General features: G+C 40.5%; 1 protein-coding gene across 1 annotated transcript in view; it reads left to right on the top strand.

Moving 5' to 3' along the window:
* Positions 1–27,862, top strand: part of ulk4 (unc-51 like kinase 4) — a 459,640-nt gene that overhangs the window by 46,015 nt on the left and 385,763 nt on the right. The window contains exons 8-13 of the mRNA XM_039736934.1: positions 1,872–1,947; positions 4,370–4,468; positions 13,836–13,945; positions 15,928–15,997; positions 23,494–23,560; positions 26,630–26,734. Coding sequence (XP_039592868.1) covers positions 1,872–1,947; positions 4,370–4,468; positions 13,836–13,945; positions 15,928–15,997; positions 23,494–23,560; positions 26,630–26,734 — 527 coding nt within the window. The remainder of the gene's footprint in view (positions 1–1,871; positions 1,948–4,369; positions 4,469–13,835; positions 13,946–15,927; positions 15,998–23,493; positions 23,561–26,629; positions 26,735–27,862) is intronic.

Below are 27,862 nucleotides of genomic sequence, written 5' to 3'. Positions count from 1 at the left end.
ATGACCATCAATCGACCTCGCTCTGGGGCTCCACGCAAGATCTCACCTCGTGGGTGTCAATGGTTCTGAGAAAGGTGAAAAGAATCCTAGAACTACATGGGAGGAGTTAGTTAATGACCTCAAATTAGCAGGGACCACAGTCACCAAGAAAACCATTGGAAACACATTACACCGCAATGGATTAAAATCCTGCAGGGCTCGCAAGGTCCCCCTGCTCAAGAAGGCACATGTGCAGGCCCGTCTGAAGTTTGCCAATGAACACCTGAATGATTCAGAGAGTGACTGGGAGAAGGTGCTGTGGTCTGATGAGACCAAAATAGAGCTCTTTGGCATTAACTCAACTCGCTGTGTTTGGAGGAAGAAAAATGCTGCCTATGACCCCAAAACACCGTCCCCACCGTCAAGCATGGGGTGGAAACATTTTGCTTTGGGGGTGTTTTTCTGCTAAGGGCACAGGACAACTTAATCGCATTAACGGAAAATGGACGGAGCCATGTATTGTGAAATCCTGAGCGACAATCTCCTTCCCTCTGCCAGGAAACTGAAAATGGGTCGTGGATGGGTGTTCCAGCACGACAATGACCCAAAACATACAGCAAAGGCAACAAAGGAGTGGCTCAAGAAGAAGCACATTAAGGTCATGGAGTGGCCTAGTCAGTCTCCGGACCTTAATCCAATAGAAAACCTATGGAGGGAGCTCAAGCTCAGAGTAGCACAGAGACAGCCTCAAACCTTAGGGATTTAGAGATGATCTGCAAAGAGGAGTGGACCAACATTCCTCCTAAAATGTGCAAACTTGGTCATCAATTACAAGAAACGTTTGACCTCTGTGCTTGCAAACAAGGGTTTTTCCACTAAGTATTAAGTCTTTTTGTTAGAGGGTTCAAAACTTATTTCCCTCAATGAAATGCAAATCAATTTCTATCTTTTATTTAAAGTTATTTTTTCGATTTTCCTTTTGATGTGCAATCTGCCACTGTTGAAATAAACCTACCATTGAAATGATACTGTTCTGAGACTTTTCATTTCTTTGTCATTGGACAAACTTACAAAATCAGTGAGGGGTCAAATAATTATTTCCTCTACTGTGTATATATATATATATATATATATATATATATATATATATATATATATATATATATATATATATTCTGCTGAGCATCTGGACAGAGAGGAAGACTGAAAGATGGGGCAGAATGTCCGGTTAAGTTAAAAGCCTCCCAGAACAGATGAGTTTGAAGTTGTTTTTTAAAGAAATGAATGGAGTCTGCTGATCTCATTAATTTTATGAGGTCATTCCAAAGTCTGGGCTCTATGCAGCTGAAGGCCATGCTGTCACCCACAGAGTGCAGGTTAGTGCCAGGGACAACAAGATGGCCAGACTTGGAGGATCTTAGTGGGCAAACAGGAGCAGAGAGATGGAGATGAAGTTCACTGATGTAGTCCGGTGCAAGACCTTTTAAAGCTTTGTAGGTCAATGATATAATTTTATATTCAATTCCGTAAGACACAGGAAGTCATTTTCATGAATCTGTCCAATTTCTATCCCACTTATTCAGTTCAGGGTCGTGTGGAGCCAGACCACATCTTGACTGTACTGGAAACATAAGCATGCAATTCTGTTTCCTGATTGTTTGTCTTCTGTCAAATGCTTCTGTCCGAGTCGTAAGGTGTAATGTTATGTAGTATCAAACATAGTTTTACTAATTAATATGCTTTACACTCGATAATTCAAAATTGTTTTTGATCATATTCTTATTTTGTTACACAATAGCCCACTTCACAAGACAACAGTAACATCAGACTGAATTATCAAGTTACATTAACTATGCAAGTGTGTCGTGCTAATGTGTGTATTTCATTCACAGGGCATGATGACTGTAAACCTTCAGTTGCTTTTGAGAATTTGCTGAATTCCTTGCTTCACAAAGATCCCCATAAAAGGTACAGTGCACAAGCCAATTTGACTTTTTTCCCCCCACTCGACCATTTTTTTTGTTTTTTTTCATAGTTTATAGTTAAAAGATATTGTTTTTAAAAAACACTCAGGTCATGTTTTATATAGCATTTCATTTCAGGCTGTCATTATAAAAATAAGTGTTTCATTTGTCTTTTGCTCCTTGCTGTGGAATATCTCATCCATTACTTCATGGTCTGCTTGCCATTACTGTCACTGCTGCTGTTTGTGTGGCCCAGGTTGACAAGTGGGAATCATTTGTCATCGGTTTAAGAAAACTGCAATATTTTCTTTGTTAGATGACAAGGATCTTCGGTGTAGAAGAGCAGGGGCTATTTCTTTTGTACAATTTGGCACTAATACTGGAATGCATATTTAACACACACTAAAGTGAAGAAAATCTGATTTTTTTTTTTTTTGGTTTTGGTTCAACATTTGTGACACATTTGTTAGAAAATGCAGTTTACACCATAGTTATATATATATATATATATATATATATATATATATATATATATATATATATATATATATATATATATATATATATATAAAGGTTAGAGAATTACTACAGGCTGAGTATCCCTAATCTGAATCTCCAAAATCCAAGACATTTTGAGCACCTACCTGATGCCACTTGTGTTCCCTCTGGTTTCTTTCTCTTTCTATATTTCCCTCTTTCTCTTTCTCTTTCTATATTTCTTTCCCTATTTGTTTCTTTCTCTTTCTATATTTCGTTCTTTCTTTCTCTTTCTATATTTCTATTTCTTTCTTTCTCTTTCTATATTTCTTTCTCTCTTATTTCTCTTTCTTTCTCTCTCTCTTTATTTCTTTCTTTCTCTTTCTATATTTCTATTTCTTTCTTTCTCTTTCTATATTTCTTTCTCTTTCTTTCTCTCTCTCTCTCTCTCTCTCTGTTGAGCAGATGTAAACAACATATCTGCAGATTCCAAACAGATTTATTCATTCTGAGTTAGGCAGGGTGGGTTGTCCTCCTTCAAGTGCCATGCAGCTAGATCGACAACCACATGGGGGTCCCCCGTGAAGCAGGAAGTGCCACAATGCACTATTGGTCAATTAAAAATCAATCCCATGAGGCTTTAGTTTCCTGTTTATGTTGTGACCTGATTATTGTGAAAGCAGCTCTTTAACATTATTTAACAACATTCTTAGCAAAAACGCATGAGTTTGACCACAGGACTGGAAAACTGACAAGTGGATTATGCAACACGAGTAATATTATTTTATTTTTTTGTGAATGTTTTTCACTTTGGTTGTGCTGCATTAGTTGCTGTTTACTTCTGTTATGTCAAACTTTTTTCCTCTCCATTCTTTGAAAAATTGTTCTAGGCCATCAATACAAACTACTGGTTGTAAGTAACACAAAAAAAAAACATTCTTGAATGGAGTATTTCTTTAGTATTTTTTCCCTGCAAAATGCTCAGCATCAAAGTAATCTACTATGTGTGTATAGTTTTGTTAAAGTGCTCTCCTGTCTATAGCTTTACATGTCTTTTTATTCTATCTTATAAATAAACGTCTATGCGTGGAAGAGTTTGTGTGTGTCTGTCTGTATGGCCTGGAAGTACGAGGCTACAGCAGTGAAGCTTAAAGAACCGACAATTTCCCCTTGGGATTAATAAAGTATCTATCTATCTCTCTATCTCTCTATCTATCTATCTATCTATCTATCTATCTATCTATCTATCTATCGCGGCCCCAAGTTAACGAGTTGGAGACAAACTCGCTTAGCCGCTGATAGACAAGGGAGGCGAGCACGTCTGCAAAATGAAACCACAGACTCTGCATTTCTAATTTTTTTCTGACGATTTCAATAGTTTCTAGGAGCCTGGGCTCACACAGCTAGTTAATGTATATAAAATCTAAGGGTTTTGTGTCTGCCTTGCCAAACCCTGTGCACCTTGACCTTTGAAGCTTGGTCTTGGTCTTAAATGACAGTTTATGCTGTGACACATGCAATGCAACTTATCCTTTTGGCATCTTGCACATAGTGGTCCCAGTTTTTCAGTTTGAGTCCCTCTGGCGGCCACCGAAGATGAGGGAATGATCCTCTGATGACCAGAAATGCATGGCTACTTGTAAACAGAATGGAGGTGCAGACACAGAGCATACATGCGGCATTACTGACACAGACTGAACCCCACAGGCAGTGTCGGAAAAGTCACAACCTCTGCAGCCTTCTCCTTACTTCCAGTTAAATAAGTTTTATTATTGGCAAGGATCGGTTTAAACAGTTGGGTTTGAACAAAAACCCACAGCCATTAAGGAGTTGTGTTATTATAACACATGGTAATGACTCAAATGTGGACATTGTCTGTGGTGCAGCAATGAAAATATAACTTTTCCCAAAACAACTCTGCAATAAGATTTTTATTGAAATTTTTTAAGGATATCCTGGCAAGAACTTTTGAAGCATCCTTTTTGGAATGGAGCTTTCACTGTCGAGATGGCAGCAATGCTCACAGAAGGGGAATTCAGCACTTTAAGGTAAATATAACTTATTAGCCTTACTTTTTGGTAAAGTTATTAGAAATTCAGAAAGTGTAATTGCATTATGCTCTCAGAAAAATACAAATAGTACAGTGGCTTGCAAAAGTATTCGCCCCCCTTGAACTTTTCCACATTTTGTCACATTACAGCCACAAACATGAATCAATTTCATTGGAATTCCACGTGAAAGACCAACACAAAGTGGTGTACACTTGAGAAGTGGAACGAAAATCATACACGATTCCAAACATTTTTTACAAATAAATGACTGCAAAGTGGGGTGTGCGTAATTATTCAGCCCCCTTTGGTCTGAATGCAGTCAGTTGCCCATAGACATTGCCTGATGAGTGCTAATGACTAAATAGAGTGCACCTGTGTGGAATCTAATGTCAGTACAAATACAGCTGCTCTGTGACAGCCTCAGAGGTTGTCTAAGAGAATATTGGGAGCAACAACACCATGAAGTCCAAAGAACACACTAGACAAGTCAGGGATAAAGTTATTGAGAAATTTAAAGCAGGCTTAGGCTACAAAAAGATTTCCAAAGCCTTGAACATCCCACAGAGCACTGTTCAAGCAATCATTCAGAAATGGAAGGAGTATGGCACAACTGTAAACCTACCAAGACAAGGCCGAACAAGGAGAGCGCTGATCAGAAATGCAGCCAAGAGGCCCATGGTGACTCTGGACGAGCTGCAGAGATCTACAGCTCAGGTGGGGGAATCTGTCCATAGGACAACTATTAGTCGTGCACTGCACAAAGTTGGCCTTTATGGGAAGAGTGGCAAGTAGAAAGCCATTGTTAACAGAAAACCATAAGAAGTCCTGTTTGCAGTTTGCCATAAGCCATGTGGGGGACACAGCAAACTTTTGGAAGAAGGTGCTCTGGTCAGATGAGACCAAAATGGAACTTTTTGGCCAAAATGCAAAACGCTATGTGTGGCGGAAAACTAACACTGCACGTCACTCTGAACACACCATCCCCACTGTCAAATATGGTGGTGGCAGCATCATGCTCTGGGGGTGCTTCTCTTCAGCAGGGACAGGGAAGCTGGTCAGAGTTGATGGGAAGATGGATGGAGCCAAATACAGGGCAATCTTGGAAGAAAACCTCTTGGAGTCTGCAAAAGACTTGAGACTGGGGCGGAGGTTCACCTTCCAGCAGGGCAACGACCCTAAACATAAAGCAAGGGCAACAATGGAATGGTTTAAAACAAAACATATCCATGTGTTAGAATGGCCCAGTCAAAGTCCAGATCTAAATCCAATCGAGAATCTGTGGCAAGATCTGAAAACTGCTGTTCACAAACGCTGTCCATCTAATCTGACTGATCTGGAGCTGCTTTGCAAAGAAGAATGGGCAAGGATTTCAGTCTCTAGATGTGCAAAGCTGGTAGAGACATACCCTAAAAGACTGGCCGCTGTAATTGCAGCAAAAGGTGGTTCTACAAAGTATTGACTCAGGGGGCTGAATAATTACGCACACCCCACTTTGCAGTTATTTATTTGTAAAAATTGTTTGGAATCATGTATGATTTTCGTTCCACTTCTCACGTGTACACCACATAGTATTGGCCTTTCACGTGGAATTCCAATAAAATTGATTCATGTTCGTGGCTGTAATGTGACAAAATGTGGAAAAGTTCAAGGGGGCCGAATACTTTTGCAAGCCACTATATATGCTAATGGGTGTGTGTATATATACTACCGGTCAAAAGTTTTAGAACACCTCAGTTTTTCCAAATTTTCTTCAAATGTAAATCAGCTGAAATGCAATGAATGACCTCGAATGGTGAAAAGGTAAGCAGTAGACTGCCAGAGGTTTACATTCAACATTACTTTAGCAGAAACTGAAAAAAAAGAAATTTCAGAATAGGGAACAACTAAGAGGTTACAACCTACAGACGTCCTGCAGCAATTAAAGTAAATTAAGCCTTGCAAGTTGAAGCAAACAATTTACACAGGGGTCCTAACTGCTGTTGATTACTTAAAAACCCAACGTCTGTCTTAAAGCAGAGTTGGGACAGACTGTGTGTTACTACACCTGAAGTAATACTTGGACAATATTCCAGTGATAATGGCAAGAAAACAACCATTAACAAATGAAATGAGACAGAGCATTAATACCCTGAGAAGTGTAGGCCTTTCATTTAGAGAAACTGGCAAAAAAAAAAAAATCATAGTGTCAGTGAGACCAGTGGAGTCCTACACAACCCAAAGTCAATTGGAAACTGGGAGAAACTCTGAAAGGAAGAGATCTGGCAGATCCGACGTGACAGCCCAGTCAGAAGACAAGTTTCTGAGGGTCACCAGCTTGCCTGATCACAGGTGACTCACAACACAAGAGCATCAAGTTTAACATTGCAGGTTGACAAAGGCAAGTGTCAGAAAATAATTAGTCACACAGGAATCACAAGCACTATATGACAAATGAGGAAGGGTGGGGGGTGATTAGTAAGGAAGTTGGTCTTAAAGTCTTTACTTTATCATTTGAATGTTCTTCTTTTTAAGCCCTCATGTGCTGATTCATATCCAAATGTCTATGAATGGCATTTTCATTTGATAGCCACGATTTGGCCAGCTCTCTGGTACTCGTAGTATTTGCCCTGAATCTTACTTGCACTGTGGCCCAGTTAAATGTGTGTCTGGTTAAATTTATACTCTATTATATATTTTTATTTGTAAAATCTTAGTATATTAGTACAAACCAGATTCCAAAAAAGTTGGGACACTAAACAAATTGTGGATAAAAAATGAATGCAATGATGTGGAGATGGCAAATGTCAATATTTTATTTGTAATAGAACGTAGATGACAGATCAAACGTTTAATCTGAGTAAATGTATCATTTTAAAGGAAAAATATGTTGATTCAAAAAAGTTGGGACAAGTAGCAATAAGAGGCTGGAAAAAGTAAATTTGAGCATAACGAAGAGCTGGAAGACCAATTAACACTAATTAGGTCAATTGGCAACATGATTGGGTATAAAAAGAGCTTCTCAGAGTGGCAGTGTCTCTCAGAAGCCAAGATGGGTAGAGGATCACCAATTCCCACAATGTTGCGCAGAAAGATAGTGGAGCAATATCAGAAAGGTGTTACCCAGCGAAAAATTGCAAAGACTTTGCATCTATCATCATCAACTGTGCATAACATCATCCAAGATTCAGAGAATCTGGAACAATCTCTGTGCGTAAGGGTCAAGGCCGTAAAACCATACTGGATGCCCGTGATCTCCGGCCCTTAAACGACACTGCACCACAAACAGGAATGCTACTGTAAAGGAAATCACAGAATGGGCTCAGGAATACTTCCAGAAACCATTGTCAGTGAACACAATCCACCGTGCCATCCGCCGTTGCCAGCTGAAACTCTACAGTGCAAAGAAGAAGCCATTTCTAAGCAAGATCCACAAGCTCAGGCGTTGTCACTGGGCCAGGGATCATTTAAAATGGAGTGTGGCAAAATGGAAGACTGTTCTGTGGTCAGACGAGTCACGATTCAAGTTCTTTTGGAAATCTGGGACGCCATGTCATCCGGACCAAAGAGGACAAGGACAACCCAAGTTGTTATCAACGCTCAGTTCAGAAGCCTGCATCTCTGATGGTATGGGGTTGCATGAGTGCGTGTGGCATGGGCAGCTTGCATGTCTGGAAAGGCACCATCAATGCAGAAAAATATATTCAGGTTCTAGAACAACATATGCTCCCATCCAGACATCATCTCTTTCAGGGAAGACCCTGCATTTTTCAACAAGATAATGCCAGACCACATTCTGCATCAATCACAACATCATGGCTGCGTAGGAGAAGGATCCGGGTACTGAAATGGCCAGTCTGCAGTCCAGATCTTTCACCTATAGAGAACATTTGGCGCATCATAAAGAGGAAGGTGCGACAAAGAAGGCCCAAGACGATTGAACAGTTAGAGGCCTGTATTAGACAAGAATGGGAGAGCATTCCTATTTCTAAACTTGAGAAACTGGTCTCCTCGGTCCCCAGACGTCTGTTGAGTGTTGTAAGAAGAAGGGGAGATGCCACACAGTGGGGAAAATGGCCTTGTCCCAACTTTTTTGGGATTTGTTGACACCATGAAATTCTGAATCAACATATTTTTCCCTTAAAATGATACATTTTCTCAGTTTAAACTTTTGTTCCGTGATTTATGTTCTATTCTGAATAAAATATTAGAAGTTGGCACCTTCACATCATTGCATTCAGTTTTTATTCACGATTTATATAGTGTCCCAACTTTTTTGGAATCCGGTTTGTAATAGTATATACAGTGGGTATAGAAAAGAATCCCCCCCCTTCGAAATATTCCCATTTTTTTTGCTTTACAGCCTTAAATGAAAACAAAAATTTTTTCCAGCTTTACTTACTCGGGGTAAGTAAACTTCGCCGGGAGGGTAAACGTTAACATTATACAATGATATTGTCTGTTATACCTGCCTGGCACTCTCCACCCTGCATTTTTTAACTTGCACTACATTTTTATCACTATTTAATTAATATTGTTTTCATCAGTATGCTGCTGCTGGAGTATGTGAATTTCCCCTTGGGGATTAATAAAGTGTCTATCTGTCTGTCTGTCTTCTGCAATCTATAACATCTAACTGAAAAATATCACAGCTGCAGTTCAGAAAAATTATAAAAAATCAAAAACAAGAAATGCTGAGATTAATAAAGGATCACCCCCCTCCTAAACTCAGTCAGGTGTCAGTGCCCTCCATTTCCATTGCGGTTACGGGTTTCCTTCCACCTGTGATCGATTAGAACATTAGAACATCAGAACACTCTGGACGAGAACTGGCCATTCAGCCCAACAAAGCTTGCCAGTCCTATCCACTTGTTTCCTCCAAGAAAACATCAAGTCGAGTTTGTAATCCGTGTGATTGTAATCAGTTTGATTAGTGAAGCTGTTCCTGGTCCATTCATTCCCTTGCTTGGTAGTGCAACTGACAGCAAACAACTGACTATGGGCGACAGGCCACTTTCAAAAGATCTCAGGGATAAAGTTGTGGACAGACATAAGGCAGGAGATGGAGACCATGAAATCTCAAAGGCTTCATCAATCCCAAGGAGCTCAGTAAAGTCCATCATAAAGAAGTTTTTGGTACTAGTAGGACCCTCCCTGGATCGAGACAGCCGTCCCTCCAAACTGGATGGAAGAGCAAGGAGGAAACTTGTAAGAGAGGCTACCAAGAGACCAACTTTGAACGAGTTACAGGATTTGATGGCAAAGAGTGGTCATTGTGTGTATGTGACAACAATTTCACAACTGCGGCACAATTGTGGTTTGTTCAAGAGGGTCTCAAGGAAAAGGCCACATTAAGGCTCGTTTGGGCTTTGCCAGAATGCACCTTGAAGATTCTGATGCCAAGTGGAAAAAGGTCTTATGGTCAGATGAGACCAAAATCAAACTATTAGGCCTCAATACCAGACGGTACACCAATGCAGCTCACCATCCACAACACACCACACCTACAGTAAAGCATGGAGGGGGCAGCATCCTGTCGTGGGGGGCCTGGGGCTCTTGTTAGGGTAGAAGGTCAAATGGATGGGGCAAAATCCAGTCAAATTCTTGAGGAAAACTTGCTACCTTCTGCCAGACAGTTGAAGATGGGCACAATGTTCACCTTTCAACACGACAACGACCTGAAGCAATCAGCAAAATTGAGCACACGGTGGCTGAAGAAAAACAAGTGAATGTCCTGGTGTGGCCAGTCAGAGCCCAGACCTAAATCACACGGAAAATCTGTGGAAAGATCTGAAGATAGCAGACCAGCAACGCTCACCGTCCAGTGTGACCGAACTTGAACAGTTAAACTGTAAAGAAGAGTGGGGGGCAAATATCACACAATCTAGATGTGCAAAGCTGAGAGAGAAGAATCAACAGACGCAAGGCTGTCATTAAAGCAAAAGGTGGGTCAACAAAATGACATTGATATTGGGGGGGGCGGTGATCCTTTATTCATCTCAGGAGGTCTTGTTTTTGATTTTTTTATCATTTTTCTGTACTGTCGCTGTGATATCTTTCACTTGGATGTTATCGGTTAAATATATTTAGTAAATATGGGAAGAAACATTTTGTGCATGTTTTCATTTAAGGTTGTAAAGCAAAATGGGAATATTTCGAAGGGGGGGATTCTTTTCTGTACCCACTGTATACCCGTACGTAAAGCATATACTAATGCAGTCAACTCTGGATAACTTGATATTCTCGGTGCTCAAATTATCGAGTTAACTGTATTATCAGTATTGCTGGATATGACTTTTCAAGTCATTTTTTTTTTTTACCGTACACTTGGCGCAGCACCCCCTTGGCTTTTATTAAACTTCTCTCACTACTGAAGGCATGCTCTTTGACATTTTCACCAATGAGAAATGGTCTGAAAAAAGCATGTTCATGAAGCTGAATGGCTGAGAGCAAATAGCAATCCAGTGTATCAAATAACACCCGCTCATGGTTTCCAAGAAGAATCAAGTTGCACGGAAACACCTGCTGAGATGATGGGCGACTTCCACAACATCTTTTCCCGACTTCAGGAACTCTTCAGTATTCCCCCAGAAGTGACTGCCGAGATGTACACGTCTTTGGATGATGATGGGGAAGTCACAGGGTCACTCTCTGATAGCGAGAGTCTCGATGAGGGATCAAAATCCGGTCACTGATGATGACATCGAACCTAACGTATTGGCAAAGGATGCCCTAATGGAGGCCAGAGTTCTTCACAAGTTCATATTGCAGTTCGGTGATACAACGCAAAATCACATGAACATGGCATTTGTTGAGGATTCCTCGGCTGCAAAAGCAAAGAAGACATTTAGCATGACATTTTTTACACTGGTAAAATGAATAAATGTAATGTGTATTTAGTCAGTCGAATATCGAGTTGTGCTGATTTATTTTCCATTGGGATGACTAAATTTTATCAAATTAATTGGATTATCGAGTTATCCGATATCGAGTAAAACAATTTTTTTTTTTTTAAGGTGCCACTATGAATATTTAGTCAGGGTCGTGGCATTTTATCTAGTTAACCAGATTATCGAGTTAAGTGATATCGAGTTATCTGGAGTTGACTGTATGCTGTAAATTTAGTTGTGTGTAGATTTATATTAAATTGTTCTTTAAATAATATACGTGTTTGCCTGGAATGATGAGATCAGGCAGATGGCCCAGTGCCCAGACGGTGAACACCAAAAGACATAAAATACCAGAGAAATCCAGTTGAAGTGCTTCACTGCAAACCATTGTGGGTAGACTGCAGCTTCCAAAGGACATTAGGCCCTGAGCATCCAGAGGATATCCCAGGAAGTAAACACTTAGAGGCTATCTAAGCTGTAGGTAGGTCTGGGTCCTGGTGGACTCAATGGGTTAGGGTTAGGGTTAGGGAACAGTATCTGCTAGGGCAGGGGTCACCAACTCCGGTCCTGAAGGACCACCGTGACTGCAGGTTTTCATTCTAACCCTTTTCTTAATGAGTGACCTGCTTTTGCTGCTAATTAACTTCTTTTGAACTCATTTTCATTGACTTGTTCTTGAAGACTCGGACCCCTTAATTGTTTCTGTTTCCTTAATTAACAGCCAAACAATAATGAGATACAACAACATTTATTTCTATAGCACATTTTCATACAAAAATATGTAGCTCAAAGTGCTTTACATGATGAAGAAAGAGAAAAAAGACAAAATAAATAAGAATTAAAATAAGGGAACACTAAATAAAATAGAATAAAAGTAAGGTCCGATGGCCAGGGAGGACAGAAAAAATAAAAAAAAAAAACTCAAGACGGCTGGAGAAAAAATTAAAATCTGCAGGGTTTCTGTGGCCACGAGACCACCTAGCCCCCTCTAGGCATTCTACCTCACAGAAATGACCTCAATCAGTCCTCACGGTATTCAGAGTTCTCATGGATGAACTTGATGACAGTCATGTGGACATCTGGACTTCAATCAATCAATGTAGAGACATCACGGTGCTTTGTTTAGGTGGTGGTGGCACAGGTCACCACCCCAGAAAACCGGAAAAAGAACAGAAGAGAGAGTAGGGGTGAGTACGGATTTTGGAGCCACCATGAATAGTAATGATAATTAATTGAATATACAGCGTATCAGGATTAAACAAAGATGGAGTTATGTGAAAGCCATGTTAAAGTAATGTGTTTTTTTAAAGTGTTCCACCGTATCAGCCTGGCAAATTCCTATTGGCAGGCTATTCCAGATTTTAGGTACATAACAAAAGAAGTGGTGAGGCGGCCTTCTGCTAAGTTTAGTTCTTGGAATTCTAAGCAGACGCTCATTTAAGGATCTGAGGTTACGATTTGGAATATAAGATGTCAGACACGCCGATATATAAGATGGGGCGAGATTATTTAAGGCTTTATAAACCATAAGCAGAGTTTTAAAGTCAATTCTGAATGAATGAATTGAGAAATGCGCTTGGATTTTCTTTTCCTAGTTAAGATTCTAGCAGCTCCATTCTGCACTCGTTGCAGTCAATTTATGTCTTTTTTGGGTTGTCCTGAGAGGAGAGCATTACAGTAATCTAGTCGACTGAAAACAAAAGCGTGAACTAATTTTTCCGCATCTTGCAATGCTATAAGAGGTCTAACTTTTGTTATATTAAGTGGAGACAATGCTGTCCTAGTAATCTGATTAATATGCAATTTTAAAATTCAGGTCAGAGTCAATAATGACCCCTAAATTCTTTCCCTCCATCTTGACGTTTAATCCTAATGCATCAAGTTTATTTCTAATAACCACAAAATGAGCCAAAACAACTGGTGTCCGTCATACAATATCTGAAAATAAAGAAAGTTGAAGGTCTCAGGAATGTCAATCTTCTCAGGTCCCCAAAACATTTTAACAGAGCTCTTGGAAAGAGAAATTCAACAATTTCAGAAATGTCTGCTATTGGACAATGAGAGCACAGAGTTAAACAACTGGTTTAATTAAAGACAAGAATCGGCACCTCATTAAGCAGCTGGTTGGAGTGAAATTGGTTGGAGTTTGAAGCCCTGACTTGGTTAGTCTTCTGTTGGCTCACTCACTTCACATTTTATTTCTGTTTGGGTGCCATTTAAGGAAAGAAATGAAGCAATTCAGAGGGACGATAAAGAAATTCAGGCTAATTCAGCAAATCTTCAAAAAGCAATTCAATTAAAACAAATTCACATGAAGTTCATTAGCAGGGCACTCATTAAAACAAAAAAAAAAGGGTTAGATTGAAAACCTGCAGCCGCGGTGGTCCTCCAGGTCCGGACTTGGCGACCCCTGTGTTAGGGGACAGAAGGATAATTGAGCTGGTGAGGCCCTGCTTTTGTCAGATAAGATCACAGAGCTTTTGTTTTTATTTTGACAGAAACAGCAAGAAATTTCACAGTGACGAGTTAAGTGGCCTGGAAGACACAAGGCCGAGACCAAGACCTGGTCCAGAAGCCAGCCAGTTTCTTAACAAATCATTTACAATAGGTAAGGCTTTATACACAGTTGTTCCGCTGCACGTCTTTTAAAGCCAGGATGGCTAAAATGAAACTTGACTTTTGTTTTTTGTGCTAATTTACAGGAGTTAAAATACATGCAAGAAGTGACTTTCATTTAATGTTCATTTTTGATACTAAAGGAGTACTCCACCCAAAAACAAAATTTTGTTTGAATGTTACTTACCCCATATACGTTACAGTAATGGCTGAGAAAAATTTAGAATTTCATATATTCATTCAGAAAGGACGTAACGTTCATGATTCAACTGTCATGGTAATTGACCAACACTGAACAAGAGCAAACCATTTCAAAACATCCATGGAAAAAATCTCACGTTGTCGCATAATCCAAATGCAAAGACATGCATACACTTGCTGACAATGTCCCAGACGTATATTTTTACTTTCATTTTTTTTTAAGTAAACCACTTCCAGAATCAGCTTTAACCTGTCCACCGGTACTGTGAGTGCTGTTCAGAGTGGAGGTAGGACCTCTGCGTTTTTCCCAGTTGATTCTGTGGTCCATCAGCGGTGTGTTCTGCTCCTACTCTGTTCAGTTCTTGTATGGACTGGGTGGTGGGCAGGGTCGTGGAGTCCAGCGGCTGTGGGCCATCTGTTGGTGAAGAAAGATTCATGGATCTTGACTTTGCTGACAATGCTGTGATCTTCATGGGGTCAATGGAGGTTCTGATCGGGGCGCTCGAGAGACTTAGTGAGGAATCCAAGTGTCTGGGCTTGCGAGTGTCCTGATAAAAAACAACATCCAGGCCTTTAATGACCTCTTGGGCACGGCCATCAGCAGTGTGTCTGTCTGTGAAGAGAGTGTCGACCTCGTCGAGAGGTTTACTTCCCACGACAGTGACATTCATGTCTCTGGTGACTCTTCCTATGAAGTCGGTGGATGGATTGGCAGAGCTTGGGGGGTCATGAGGTCACTGGAAAGGGGTGTGTGGCACTCCTGATATCTGCAAAAGGATGAAGGTGAAGTCTTTAGAGTCCTGGTGCTTCCTGTCTTGCAATATGGATGCTATCTGGTGACCTGAGATGAAGACTGGACTCCTTCATGTGTGTCTCTTCAGAGAATCCTTGGGTACCATTGGTTTGACTTTGTGTTGCTCATGGAGTCTCAACTGAGGCACATGACCTGCATTGTGAGGGAGCGTCAGTTACGGCACTACGGCCATGTGGCATGTTTCCCCGAGAGTGATTCGGCTTGTAAGATCCTTATTGTTGGGGACCCGAGTGGCTGGACCAGGCCAAGCGGTCACCCACGTTAACAATTGGCTGCGGCAGACAGAGGGTCATTTCCAGAGGGTGGGACTGGATCATGTGCCTGCCTGGGGGGCGGGGTTGCCTACTGGGATCCTGAGTTGTTTCGTTGTGTGGTGGGTGCGGCAATGTGCTGTGCTTCCAGAAAACACTTTTTTGTGAAGGAGGAAAGAACGCTTGCAAAGAAACAGAATATTTCACTTTCAGTTAGTTTTCTCTTTATTGCCATATTTGGGATAACATTTATTATTCATAAAAATAATTTACATATTCAGATAGTTATTCCTCTATATACCTCTCAAATATTAGCAGCTTACCACTACGAAGTTCTAATGGAAACTGCGACATTTGATTATAAAGAATTATGCAAGAGCCAATTTGTAAGATCTTGCCAGCTATGCACCCGGCATGCAAAAAGAATTTTCTGTTCCATGCAACAGCTAGGAGATTTTATTTTTTGCTATTTAATTCCAGCTTTAGTAGTAAACATGTCAGTATTAAGTTGGTTGGCGGCTCTGTATCGGTCCGGTGTTAATGAGGGTGTTCTGTGCTGGAGTTGATCTGTTCATTCTCCATGTGCTGGTAACCCTAATTTGGAGAAGGTAGAAAATAGATGCAGGTCTGTGGTCAGAAGTGCAACTAAATAATAAAAATTAATTATTTCATTCTGGAACTTATCTATTTTTTTTTTCTATTTCTCAGATAATGTTGCTGAATTGAGGCCAAAGCGTGCTGCAAATGCCGATGACAATGAATCAATTTTTCTCCTCAGGTATGAAGGTTGTCTCTCTCTCTTTTTTCTTTTTAGTTTTATTTTATAGACCACCCAGTGTACTGTTTGATCAGGATCTGTCTGCAGAGTTTACCCCGTGATTGAAAATGTTAATGGTTTGTTTTTATTAATTAGTATGCAAATGTTAAAGTCCATGAGATTAAATAGATATCAGAGAACACTGGTTAAATAAAAAATAAAAAAAATACGTCAGACTTGGAAAACATTTAGAAAGAATTGGGTCACAAGATTTTACTGCTCAGGTGCATCCTGGAGACCTTAACATTTGGGTCCATAAAGCTTAAATGGGTGCTGTTTTGCAGTTTTGTGTGTATGTGAGCAGTCTAGTTTTAAATTCATCAGGGGTCACTCAGGTCTAATTGTAATAAGTACAAATTTTCAGTCATATGAAAAAGTTTGTTAAACCCCTCTCAGCCTGCGTAATAATTGACTCTCCTTTCAACAGAAAAGATATCAGTGGTATGTCTTTCATTTCCTCGGAGCACTGGGTTTTTCCAAACAAAGATTTTTAATGACGCAGTATTTAGTTGTATGAAATTAAATTAAATGTAAAAAACTGGCTGTGCACAAATGTGGGTCACCTTATCATTGTGCTGATTTGAATGCCTGTCACTGCTCAATGCTGATTACTTGTTGGATGAGCTCGTCAAGCCTTGAACTTCATAGACAGGAGTGTCCAGTCATGAGTGGTCAAAGGTATTTAAGGAGGTCCATCGCAAGTTGTGCTTCCTTCCCTTTGACTCTCCTCTGAAGAGTGACAGACAGCATGGGATCCTCAAAGCAACTCTCCAAAGATCTGAAAACAAAGATTGTTGAGTCTCCTGGTTTAGAGTAAGGCTACAAAAAGCCATCTCAGAGGTTTAAACTGTCAGTTTCAACTGTAAGGAATGGAATTGGGAAATGGACGGCCACAGGCACAGTTGCTGTTAAACCTAGCAGGTCTGGCAGACCAAAAAAAATACAGGAGCGGCATATGAGCAGGATTGTGAGAATGGTGACAGACAACCACAGATCACCTCCAAAGACCTGCAAGAACATCTCGCTGCAGATGGTGTATCTGTACATCGTTCTACAATTCAGCACAATTTGCACAAAGAGCATCTGTATGGCAGGGTGATGAGAAAGAAGCCCTTTCTGCACTCAGGCCACAAACAGAGTTGCTTGTTGTATGCCAATGCTCATTTAGACAAGCCAGATTCATTTAGGAGCAAAGTGCTTTGGACTGATGAGACAACAATGGAGTTATTTGGTCAGAACAAAAAGCGCTTTGCATGTCGGAAGAAGAACACAACATTCCAAGAAAAACACCTGCTACCTCCTGTCAAATTTGGTGGAGGTTCCACCATGCTGTGGGGCTGTGTGGCCAGTTCAGGGACTGGGCCCTTGTTAAAGTCGAGGGTCGGATGAATTCAACCCAATATCAACAAATTCTTCAGGATAATGTTCAAGCATCAGTCACAAAGTTGAAGCTATGCAGGGGTTGGATATTTCAACAAGACAATGACCCAAAACACAGTTGGAAATCTACAAAGGCATTCATGCAGAGGGAGAAGTACAATGTTCTGGAATGGCCATCACAGTCCCCTGACTTGAATATCTTTAAAAATCTATGGGATGATTTGAAGCAGGCTGTCCATCCTATTGAACTGAACTGGAGAGATTTTGCATGAAGAATGGTCAAATACCTCCACCCAGAATCCAGACACTCATCACAGGCTATAGGAGGACAGCGTCGAGAGGCTCAAAGGAGCAAAAGGAGGCTCAACTAAGTATTGGTGTCATATCTCTGTTGGGGTGCCCACATTAATGCACCTGTCTAATTTCAATCCAATAAGCTTAATGTCACTGCTGAAATAATACTGTTTCCATAAGGCATGTCAGATATTAAAAGGAAGTTGCTACTTTGACAGCTCAGCCAATGAGAAACAAAAATCCAAAGAATTAAGAGGGGTTCCCAAACTTTTTCATATGACTGTATATAAGTTTAATATGTCACTGTGCTCAGTACAAAAAATCTTTCTATATAATACGCTACCGTGGCTGTTCGTTTGTCTGTCCAGAATTTTAAATCAAATTGAAATTTGTTACACATATACTACGTGACGTCTACAATCTGCTTTCGGTGTGATTTTTTTTATTACTCTTTTTATTTTATTTTATTTTATTGTAGAATCAACTCTCCAGGCCAGCAGCAGGGTGGCCGTGGCGGCGCATGCAAATGGGCGCCGTTCTCATTCCCTAACACCTTCGCTAATCATTCTTAAGGCAGATTGAAGACTTAAGTGCCAGCTTAAGTGAAAAATTAAAGAAACGTACTTAGTAACACAGAAACTAACTTTATCGGTTTTAACGTGAAAAGATGCCGGCGAAAGAAGAGAAGCAGCAGGCCACTAGGGTGGAGAAAAGAAGAGCTGCTCAGGAAGTAGCAAGCGCATCAACCTCTGAGCAAACGAATGCTAAACAGAGACCGAGAAAGAGGATGAAATCTAGGAATGCTCAAATCAAGTGTATTCACTGCACGTTATCGTGCAGTACGCCGTTACTGGTATTTTATAAATCCACTCACATGTATAGCTAACACAAGGCCAGATTTCGTACACAGGAGCTCATCGTTTAGAACTGCTAGGCAAGCATTAGAAGACAATTGAAGTTAAGAGCAAAATGTGAAATGGGCATTGTACTATTTCTGTGGGTCAGAGTCAGCATGACAGTGGATCTTCTTTTCCTTGTTTGGAATGGCTTGATTCAACTAAGTGGGGCCCTGCAAATGAAGAAAGAGTATAAAGCCTTGGAACATCTTTGAAACCGACGGACGGATGGGAGATACCCTCATCAAATCTGGAAAATCCTTCCAGCGCAGCGACGAAAATGGTAGACTCTATACACACTACCCAAAAGGTCTTGTCATGGCTTCCTCATCTGTTATGCTAGCATAAGCCTTCATTAAAGAAAGCTGTTATTTCTCCTATGTGATTTCTTACTGCTGTATCACTAAGGGAGCGGTATCAACTTTTAATATTATATCTATATAGTTTCAGGTTATGCAACATGCCGCAATTACAAAAGAACTTATTCCAACAAGGGGGGGTAGCACCCCCTGCTGGATAGACTATTGTAAACCCAAAAACAAGCGCCCAAGCCCACATAGACAGTATGAAGTCATTGTGCGGCACTTGAGCCATCAACTGCAATGCATTTTCGCAGGAAATGTCATTTGGTTTTGCAACCTCAGTCTTCGTATTAAATTTGGATAAAGTCAGAAATTAAGAAAACTGAAGGTTTACTAGCCACACATACTAGGATAGAGTGGTGGCTCCGAGGCAAAGTATCTGCACTGGTATCTGGGAGGATGAGAGGAGGAGGACCGGTGAAAAGATATTCAGATGCATGCAAATACGTAACAAAGGCATTAAAGGTACATTAGGGCATTAGAACAGTCTAGATGAGAACAGGCCATTCATCCCAACAAAGCTCACTAGTCACTTATTTCTTCCAATAAAACATCAAGTCGAGTTTTGAAAATTCCTAACGTCTTACTGTCTATAACACTACTTGGTCACTTATTCCAAGTGTCAATTGTTCTTTGTGTGAAGAAAAGCTTCCTATTGTTTGTGTGCGAAATTTACCCTTCACAAGTTTCCAACTGTGTCCACGTATTCTTTATGACCTCATTTTAAAATCACGGCCTCGATCCACTGGACTAATTCCCTTCATAATTTTAAAATCTTCAGTCAGGTTTACTCTTCATCTCCTTAAGGCTCAGCTCTTTTAATCTTTCCTCATAACTCATCCTCTGTAGCCCTGGAATGAGCCCAGTTGCTCTTCTCAGGTCCTTTTCTTGTTCTGCTATGTCCTTTTTGTAGCCTGGAGACCCAAACTGCACACCGGACTCAAGATGAGGCCTCACCAGTGTGTTATAAAACTTGAGTAGAACCTCCTGTGACTTTTACTCCACACATCAAGGCGCTATATAACCTGACATTCTGTTAGCCTTCTTAATGGCTTCTAAACACAGTCGGGTAGTCGATAGCTTAGAGTTCACTACGACTCTTAAATCCTTCTCACAAGGTGTACTCTCGATTTTCGAACCAACAATTGTGTATTCAAACATTTTTACTTCCTATGTGTAATTCTTTACATTTACTAGAGGGGACTGGGCGGTCTTGTGGCCTCGGAACCCCTGCAGATTTTATTTTTTTTCTCCAGCGGCCTGTGTAGGACAGGAGATAAATGCTTTAAAAGTACGCCCCCCCCACACCAGCCTACGCTAGGCCCCGTTGTGAAAAAGGGGGCTGAATGTACCCCAAGGAGATGCGGTTGCTCCTCTGAAACCCCCTCTTAAACGGTGATACAATGAGAAAAAATACAGTTTTTTTTATTTTTACCTCCTCTTTGGTCAATTAGCTGCTGCTGCTGTGCTGCGTTGTCTGCGTCTCGTGCGGCGCTTCAGACATTTAAAAGCCTGTACAGCAGCTGTCCTACTCTTTGTCCCACTGCCTTGTCTCTCTTCTCCCCTAGACATCCTCTGCTCCTGTTGGGAAGATTTTCTATTGTTTTAGTTGAGAGGCAACACAAATTAGACGATCTGCAAGTCTCCGACTTACAGTTTAAATCTGAACAATATATTCTATCTCTTTACGCTGTTCCGTTATTTCACCAAGTAATATTTTCCATTTGTTTGCGCTAATGCGATCTTTACTATTATTTTTTTAAGACATTCGAATTTTCCTACTTCCATTATCTTTATCCTGCTCTGTATGTATATCGCACCAACGTTTTTGAATTCGTTACGATGTTCTACTTTGTCTTCTACTCTTGCCCTGGGCCTGGTTAAATCTCTTGGCACAAAGTATCATCTTGCTGGATGTGAAAGTGTCTCTCTGAGAAAGTCACGTCTCATCTCTCTGAACAGGTCTCGTCTCGTCCCAAGATTTTTTTTCCTATAATAGAGAGAGATTACCTGCCCCTCCAACAGTAACCGTAGCTAGCTTAAATAAGTTATCTTTTTTTAAGAGATCTTTTTTTTCAGATGTCACAAAATGAGTTAGAGACATCCAGTATGTATTTGAGATCTAAAATGTGAATCAGTATGAAGATATCTGAAATACATTTTCTGATATCTTAATTAGATTTCTAGTTATCTTAAAATAACATCTGCTTTAAAATGTTTGTGTCATTGCAACATGCCGATTAATACTGGACAACTTTCTTATATTCAGAAATGGACACATTTGTTGCGTTTTTTCCTGCATGCCCCATAGCCTCCATTGTTAAAGCACCAGTGCAGGTGAGATATTTGTTTTATATGTATAAACAGCGCTTAACTTTAGAAAACAATTTGGTGTGGCATCTCTACCATGTCTTTGAAACAATAACTTCGACTTGAGAAATACCAAGCTTATCCTTCAAGTGTGTAGTCACAAATATTGGCCCCCAGGCCTGAGAAAGGAAACGAATTCCTTGCACACCATACCCCTCATAGATTATTGCATAACTTGCTTACAGCAGCATTTATGTAAACCACACATTGACTGAATTAAAACGTGTTCATAAAGAATGTTAGAACCTTCTTTTACAAACCGGATTCCAAAAAAGTTGGGACACTATACAAATCGTGAATAAAAACTGAATGCAATGATGTGGAGGTGCCAACTTCTAATATTTAATTCAGAATAGAACATACATCACGGAACAAAAGTTTAAACTGAGAAAATGTATCATTTTAAGGGAAAAATATGTTGATTCAGAATTTCATGGTGTCAACAAATCCCAAAAAAGTTGGGACAAGGCCATTTTCCCCACTGTGTGGCATCTCCCCTTCTTCTTACAACACTCAACAGACGTCTGGGGACCGAGGAGACCAGTTTCTCAAGTTTAGAAATAGGAATGCTCTCCCATTCTTGTCTAATACAGGCCTCTAACTGTTCAATCGTCTTGGGCCTTCTTTGCCGCACCTTCCTCTTTATGATGCGCCAAATGTTCTCTAAAGGTGAAAGATCTGGACTGCAGACTGGCCATTTCAGTACCCGGATCCTTCTCCTACGCAGCCATGATGTTGTGATCAATGCACAATGTGGTGTGGCATTATCTTGTTGAAAAATGCAGGGTCTTCCCTGAAAGAGATGACGCCTGGATGGGAGCATATGTTGTTCTAGAACCTGAATATATTTTTCTGCATTGATGGTGCCTTTCCAGACATGCAAGCTGCCCATGCCACACGCACTCATGCAACCCCATACCATCAGAGATGCAGGCTTCTGAACTGAGCGTTGATAACAACTTGGGTTGTCCTTGTCCTCTTTGGTCCGGATGACATGGCGTCCCAGATTTCCAAAAAGAACTTAAATCGTGACTCGCCTGACCACAGAACAGTCTTCCATTTTGCCACACTCCATTTTAAATGATCCCTGGCCCAGTGACAACGCCTGAGCTTGTGGATCTTGCTTAGAAATGGCTTCTTCTTTGCACTGTAGAGTTTCAGCTGGCAACGGCGGATGGCACGGTGGATTGTGTTCACTGACAATGGTTTCTGGAAGTATTCCTGAGCCCATTCTGTGATTTCCTTTACAGTAGCATTCCTGTTTGTGGTGCAGTGTCGTTTAAGGGCCGGAGATCACGGGCATCCAGTATGGTTTTACAGCCTTGACCCTTACGCACAGAGATTGTTCCAGATTCTCTGAATCTTCGGATGATGTTATGCACAGTTGATGATGATAGATGCAAAGTCTTTGCAATTTTTCGCTGGGTAACACCTTTCTGATATTGCTCCACTATCTTTCTGCGCAACATTGTGGGAATTGGTGATCCTCTACCCATCTTGGCTTCTGAGAGACACTGCCACTCTGAGAAGCTCTTTTTATACCCAATCATGTTGCCAATTGACCTAATTAGTGTTTATTGGTCTTCCAGCTCTTCGTTATGCTCAAATTTACTTTTTCCAGCCTCTTATTGCTACTTGTCCCAACTTTTTTGGGATTTGTTGACACTCTGAAATTTTGAATCAACATATTTTTCCTTTAAAATGATACATTTACTCGGATTAAACGTTTGATCTGTCATCTACGTTCTATTACAAATAAAATATTGACATTTGCCATCTCCACATCATTGCATTCAGTTTTTATTCACAATTTGTTTAGTGTCCCAACTTTTTTGGAATCCGGTTTGTATGTTTATGATAAGAAACAGCTGATGTGAATTTTGTTCAAAGGTTTGGCTATCTCTAATGTAAAAAGGCTTTTGCTTGTTTTGAGCTGCATTTTTCTGATAGATGCTCCATCTCATTTATTCTCCTGTTTTATTGAAAAAGGAATCCTTGTATTAGCATATTAGTACCAAGCAGTAGGTTTCTGGGTGATTTCACTGGAAGATTATAAATTAATGAATCAATGAATGGCAGTAGGCTGTTTTTTATATATTAAAAAAAAAAATGGAAGGAAGTTATCACTAATCTCAAATATTTTTTGCATCAACAGCTCTCGTCCCACCCCAAGGACTAGTAGTGCGGCCCAGAGTGCACCACTGAAGATTTCTAAATTGCAGGTAATTTTAAACCTCTATGATTCGTGATGAGCAAACCCTGCTGAATTAGCTTTGCCTCGAGTTTGGTGGAAACACAGAACAGTTCAGGAATTTTGGCCAACACTGAAAAATGCATTTAAATAAATAGGGAAAGAGAAACTGAATTGATTTTGAGCGGATTATAACGGTGCAGTGGTCTTTTACATGTTCCTGAGAGCTAGGGATGTGTCTGCCACTTATGCTGGACCATTTTGTGACCGGAGCTTTGTGGCAGTAGTGCTATCCACTGCACCACCATGCCTTCCTGAGATAAAATTTTACTCCAAGTCCATTATCTCTCTCTGTTTCCCCAGGCCCCCTATCATTACAACTAACACCAGAGAGTCTGTGATGTAAGGGATCAGTGTTGTATAATTGTTTGTCCCTGTCACTACCTGATCTGCACTACATGCTTAACCCATCACTGTAGGCACAACATACAGTGAATCAGTGCAATCCCAACAAATTATTTAAATAAAATTCTCATTTTGGTCCGCTAATGTACCCCTCAAAGTACAATACTGTAAGTTTTTAGTTGCAAGTGGGATGCCAATCTGGCTGAAGTGATTATGGTATGGGCACTATGCATGCGTGCATACACCATAAATTATTTATGAATGTACGAAGAAGACCGGGTAGCACTGTAAAGGGTGAGGTGGAGTTAGCCTTTAGTTCACATACGTAACGCAAATCTGGTAAATTGCACAGAACAGGGAGTGACGTCCCCATTCAACAGTCTGCGAGGCCAATGTGACATCACAGAGCTGTTGAAAACCGTCATGGTGTGCTAAAAAAAATATAGTTAGTCTAAGATGACTGGACAGTGAATTTTCAAGGAAAAATCCAGCAAATTCAATGTGATCAACTCTTTGGTGAATTACACCTGTGTGAGGGATGGCCGGGACATCCCTGTAATGGAAGGACCGGGGAGAGAGTGTGCATAGGGCAATATCTCTCTCAGAATTCTAGATGGAAGGTCATCCTGGGTTGTAGTAATGCTTCGAATTCCCACAGGACATCATGGGACTTGGACAATGGGTGCCGCCATGGTGTGGGCTGCAGGGAATGGGGCTCTAGTCTTACCTGGAAGTGCTTTTGGACCACGTGTAAGGAAGACTGGAAGTACCCCCCGAGGGTGGAAGTAAATAGGAGCTGCCTGCCTCACAAGCTTGAGCCAGAGATGGGTGGAAGCTGGCGAGGAGGAAGTGGAAGAATGACTGAGAGAAAGAAGACAAAAAGTGTATTATAACAGTGCTTTATTGTACTTGTGGTGGTTCTGGTGGGAAACGCTTGGTTTAAAGAGTTTACCCACAATAAAAGGTTCTTTGTGGTCTTTACTTGGTGCCCATGCCTGTTTGGGTTGGGCTTTTGGGGTGCTGGAGTGCCCCCCTGGTGTCTACAACCTGTCCAGCCTGTTTATGTGTTGCTGCCCTGGCATCATTTATTGCTAAGCGGTGTATTTGCACATCACACTAGCTCACTGTGAATAATTGCAATAATTGTTTGTATTCTTGGCCGTCACTTGTTTATATAGTCTTTTCTCTATTTATTTTTCTACTTTTTTGGAGTTTTCCTTTTGCCCTTTGATTATTGTTTTCACTTTATTTCTGAAGTAAACACAGTCATAGTTAATCAACATTTTTTTTAAATTACAGCCACGTCTTTCGCAATTGTACATCCTACTCTAACGCCCTGTTTTAACGTGTAACATAGAACAGTAGCAGCTAACCTCTTAGGTTCCATTCTTAATGGAGGATTGGAAGAAATGTCAAAACCAGCAATTTCATTGGTGCCCTCCATAATATTTGGGGCGAAGATGTATTTTTCCTTAATTACTCCCTCTGCTCCACAGTTTAAATTACAAATCAATCAATTCAGATGCGACTAAAATGCACATTGCAGACTTTAATTTAAAGTGATTTGCAGTCATTTTGGTCACAACAATTTTTCTGAATGGTCCCCACATTTCAAGGCACCATAAAATTTGGGACATAACAATGGTAGGACTATCAGAGCTGTCATCTTCGTCACATATCCTTTGCATGCACTGACTGCTTGAGGTCTGTGATTCATAGAAATCACCAAGTGCTGAAAATCTTCTCAGGTGATTTTTTGTCGAGACTCTCATGCAGCCATCTTCGGCTCCTGCTTGTTTGTGGGGCTTGTGTTGTACTCTTAAGTTTTCTCTTCAACATATGGAAGGCCTGCTCAATTGGATTTAAATGGGGTGACTTACTTGGGCATTCAAGAATTTTTCATTTTGTTTTGCTTTAACAAACTGTAATCTGGCCACCCTGTTTTTGTGGTTTGTATCTTGCAGTGTGGCCTCTGTATTTCAGTTCATTAAGTCTTCTGCTGATGTTTGTCTCCAACATGTCCATATCGGCCTCCTGAAGCCTGTTTCTGATCTGTCAGACAGGCATTTGGGGCTTTTTCTCGACCATAGTGAGTATTCTTTTGTCATCAGCAGTGGAGGTCTTCCTTGGCCTACCAGTCCCTTTGTGATTACTGAGCTCACCGTTGTGTTCTTTCTTCTTCGTGATATTCCGGACATGTGATTTAGGGCATCCTATGGTCTTACCGAAGGTTTTATTCTTATTTTTCAGCCTCACAACAGCTTCTTTGACTTTCGTTGGCATAGCTTTTGTCCTCATGTTGAACAATGGTAACTACAGACTCCAAAGGGCAGAAGCAGGACAGGCTATCTTATGAAACCATAAAACCCACCTGAGGAATCACAAACACATGTGATGCCAGATATTATTATGGTGCCCTAAAATGGGGGGGGGTCCATGACAAAAAAGTGTTATGTCACCAAAATGTATGCAAATCCCACTAAATTAAAGTCTTCTGTGTGCACTTTAATCACAATGTATGATTTCTTTGATTTGTAATTTTAAACAAAAGGAGCAGAGGGGGAAATCAAGGAAAACTGTGTCTTTGTTCCGAAACATTATTGGACACATTATACCTGCTATCAGTTTCGAGTTACTTGTCTTGGTGTCTGTGTACTATCAGTTACAGTGCTTGCTTGTTATTTCTTCTTGACAGAGTGAAGTTCCTGATATGCATGCAGGTGATGTGCATTCAAAAATCAAAGAGCTGATCTACATTGACACTGATCTCACCATCACACCAATCATGGACAACCCAAAGGTATTACAGATATTTCTCCTTCGTAATTCTGCTTCTTGTAGATACAGAGTGCTAATCTGATTGTATTAGGTACATTAATAGACCTTATGGGTTCATTCTAGCTGACAATGCAAGGATCTCCCATTTCTCTTGGTTGCTGATTTTCTCTTTAAATTAGCTTGTTGCAAATACCCTTGTCTGAAAGCTGCTATATAAATAACATTTGTTATAATTATAATAATAAATATTTGTTTGAATAAAACTCATATCTGTGCCCGTATTTATCAAGCTTCTCAGAGTAGGAAAAATGTCCTAACTGGCTCAAAAATCTCAGAGTGAATTTCGGTCCTACTCTTATAAGGAGAGTAAAAGCATTTCGTCAGTTTTCATAAGTTAAGTAGCTACTCCTAACTTTACCAGCATTTAGGAGAGCTGGTGAGGGAAACCTAACTTTCTAAGAGCTTCCAGCAGATGGCATTCAGGCAGAGGTTGGCGCACACATTCTGGGAATGTCCAACTGTTTTGGAAATGCTGGACAACAATGAACTCAACTTAACCCAAATTTTGTAAGTTACTTGATTGCTCCATCTATGCGGAGAATCCATGCGGCGTCAGCTGAAATGAAAGGGTAACGTCGCGTGTAAAATGCAGATTTTCACTTGTGTATGTCAAGCATGTCTCGAATTTTGCACCAGACGTTACACACCCTTACAACATATTGGGTGATATTTATACATTTCCCCAAGAGTCCACATAAGATAATGTTAAAGGAAGCTGCAGTCCTGCAAATCAGCAAACACACATAAAGATCATTGTACTAAATGTGGATGAGCATGCATGTGTAAATCAAAAGAGATATCACATTATCAACCCACAGGTGGTCATGGGTGCAAACTGTACTGTAGTAGCAAGCATATTACTGTCTAGATCAGGGTTTCCCAACCTCGGTCCTGTGGTCCCCTGTGACTACAGGTTTTTGTTCCAACCAGATTCCTAATCAGTGACAACACCTAATAGCACTGAGCTCATTTAATTAGCTGGTATTATTTTTCTATTATTCGACATTCAGAAAAGCACAGCAGCATGATTTTTACATTTATAAGACATGTAGAAATATTTCTGCTTTTGCTATAGGTTTAAATGCTTAAC

The sequence above is a fragment of the Polypterus senegalus genome, chromosome 15 (assembly GCF_016835505.1).
Source record: "Polypterus senegalus isolate Bchr_013 chromosome 15, ASM1683550v1, whole genome shotgun sequence".
NCBI lineage: Eukaryota > Metazoa > Chordata > Cladistia > Polypteriformes > Polypteridae > Polypterus > Polypterus senegalus.
The sequence above is the reverse complement of the archived record's forward strand: the minus strand, read 5'-3'. Positions and strand labels throughout refer to the sequence as shown.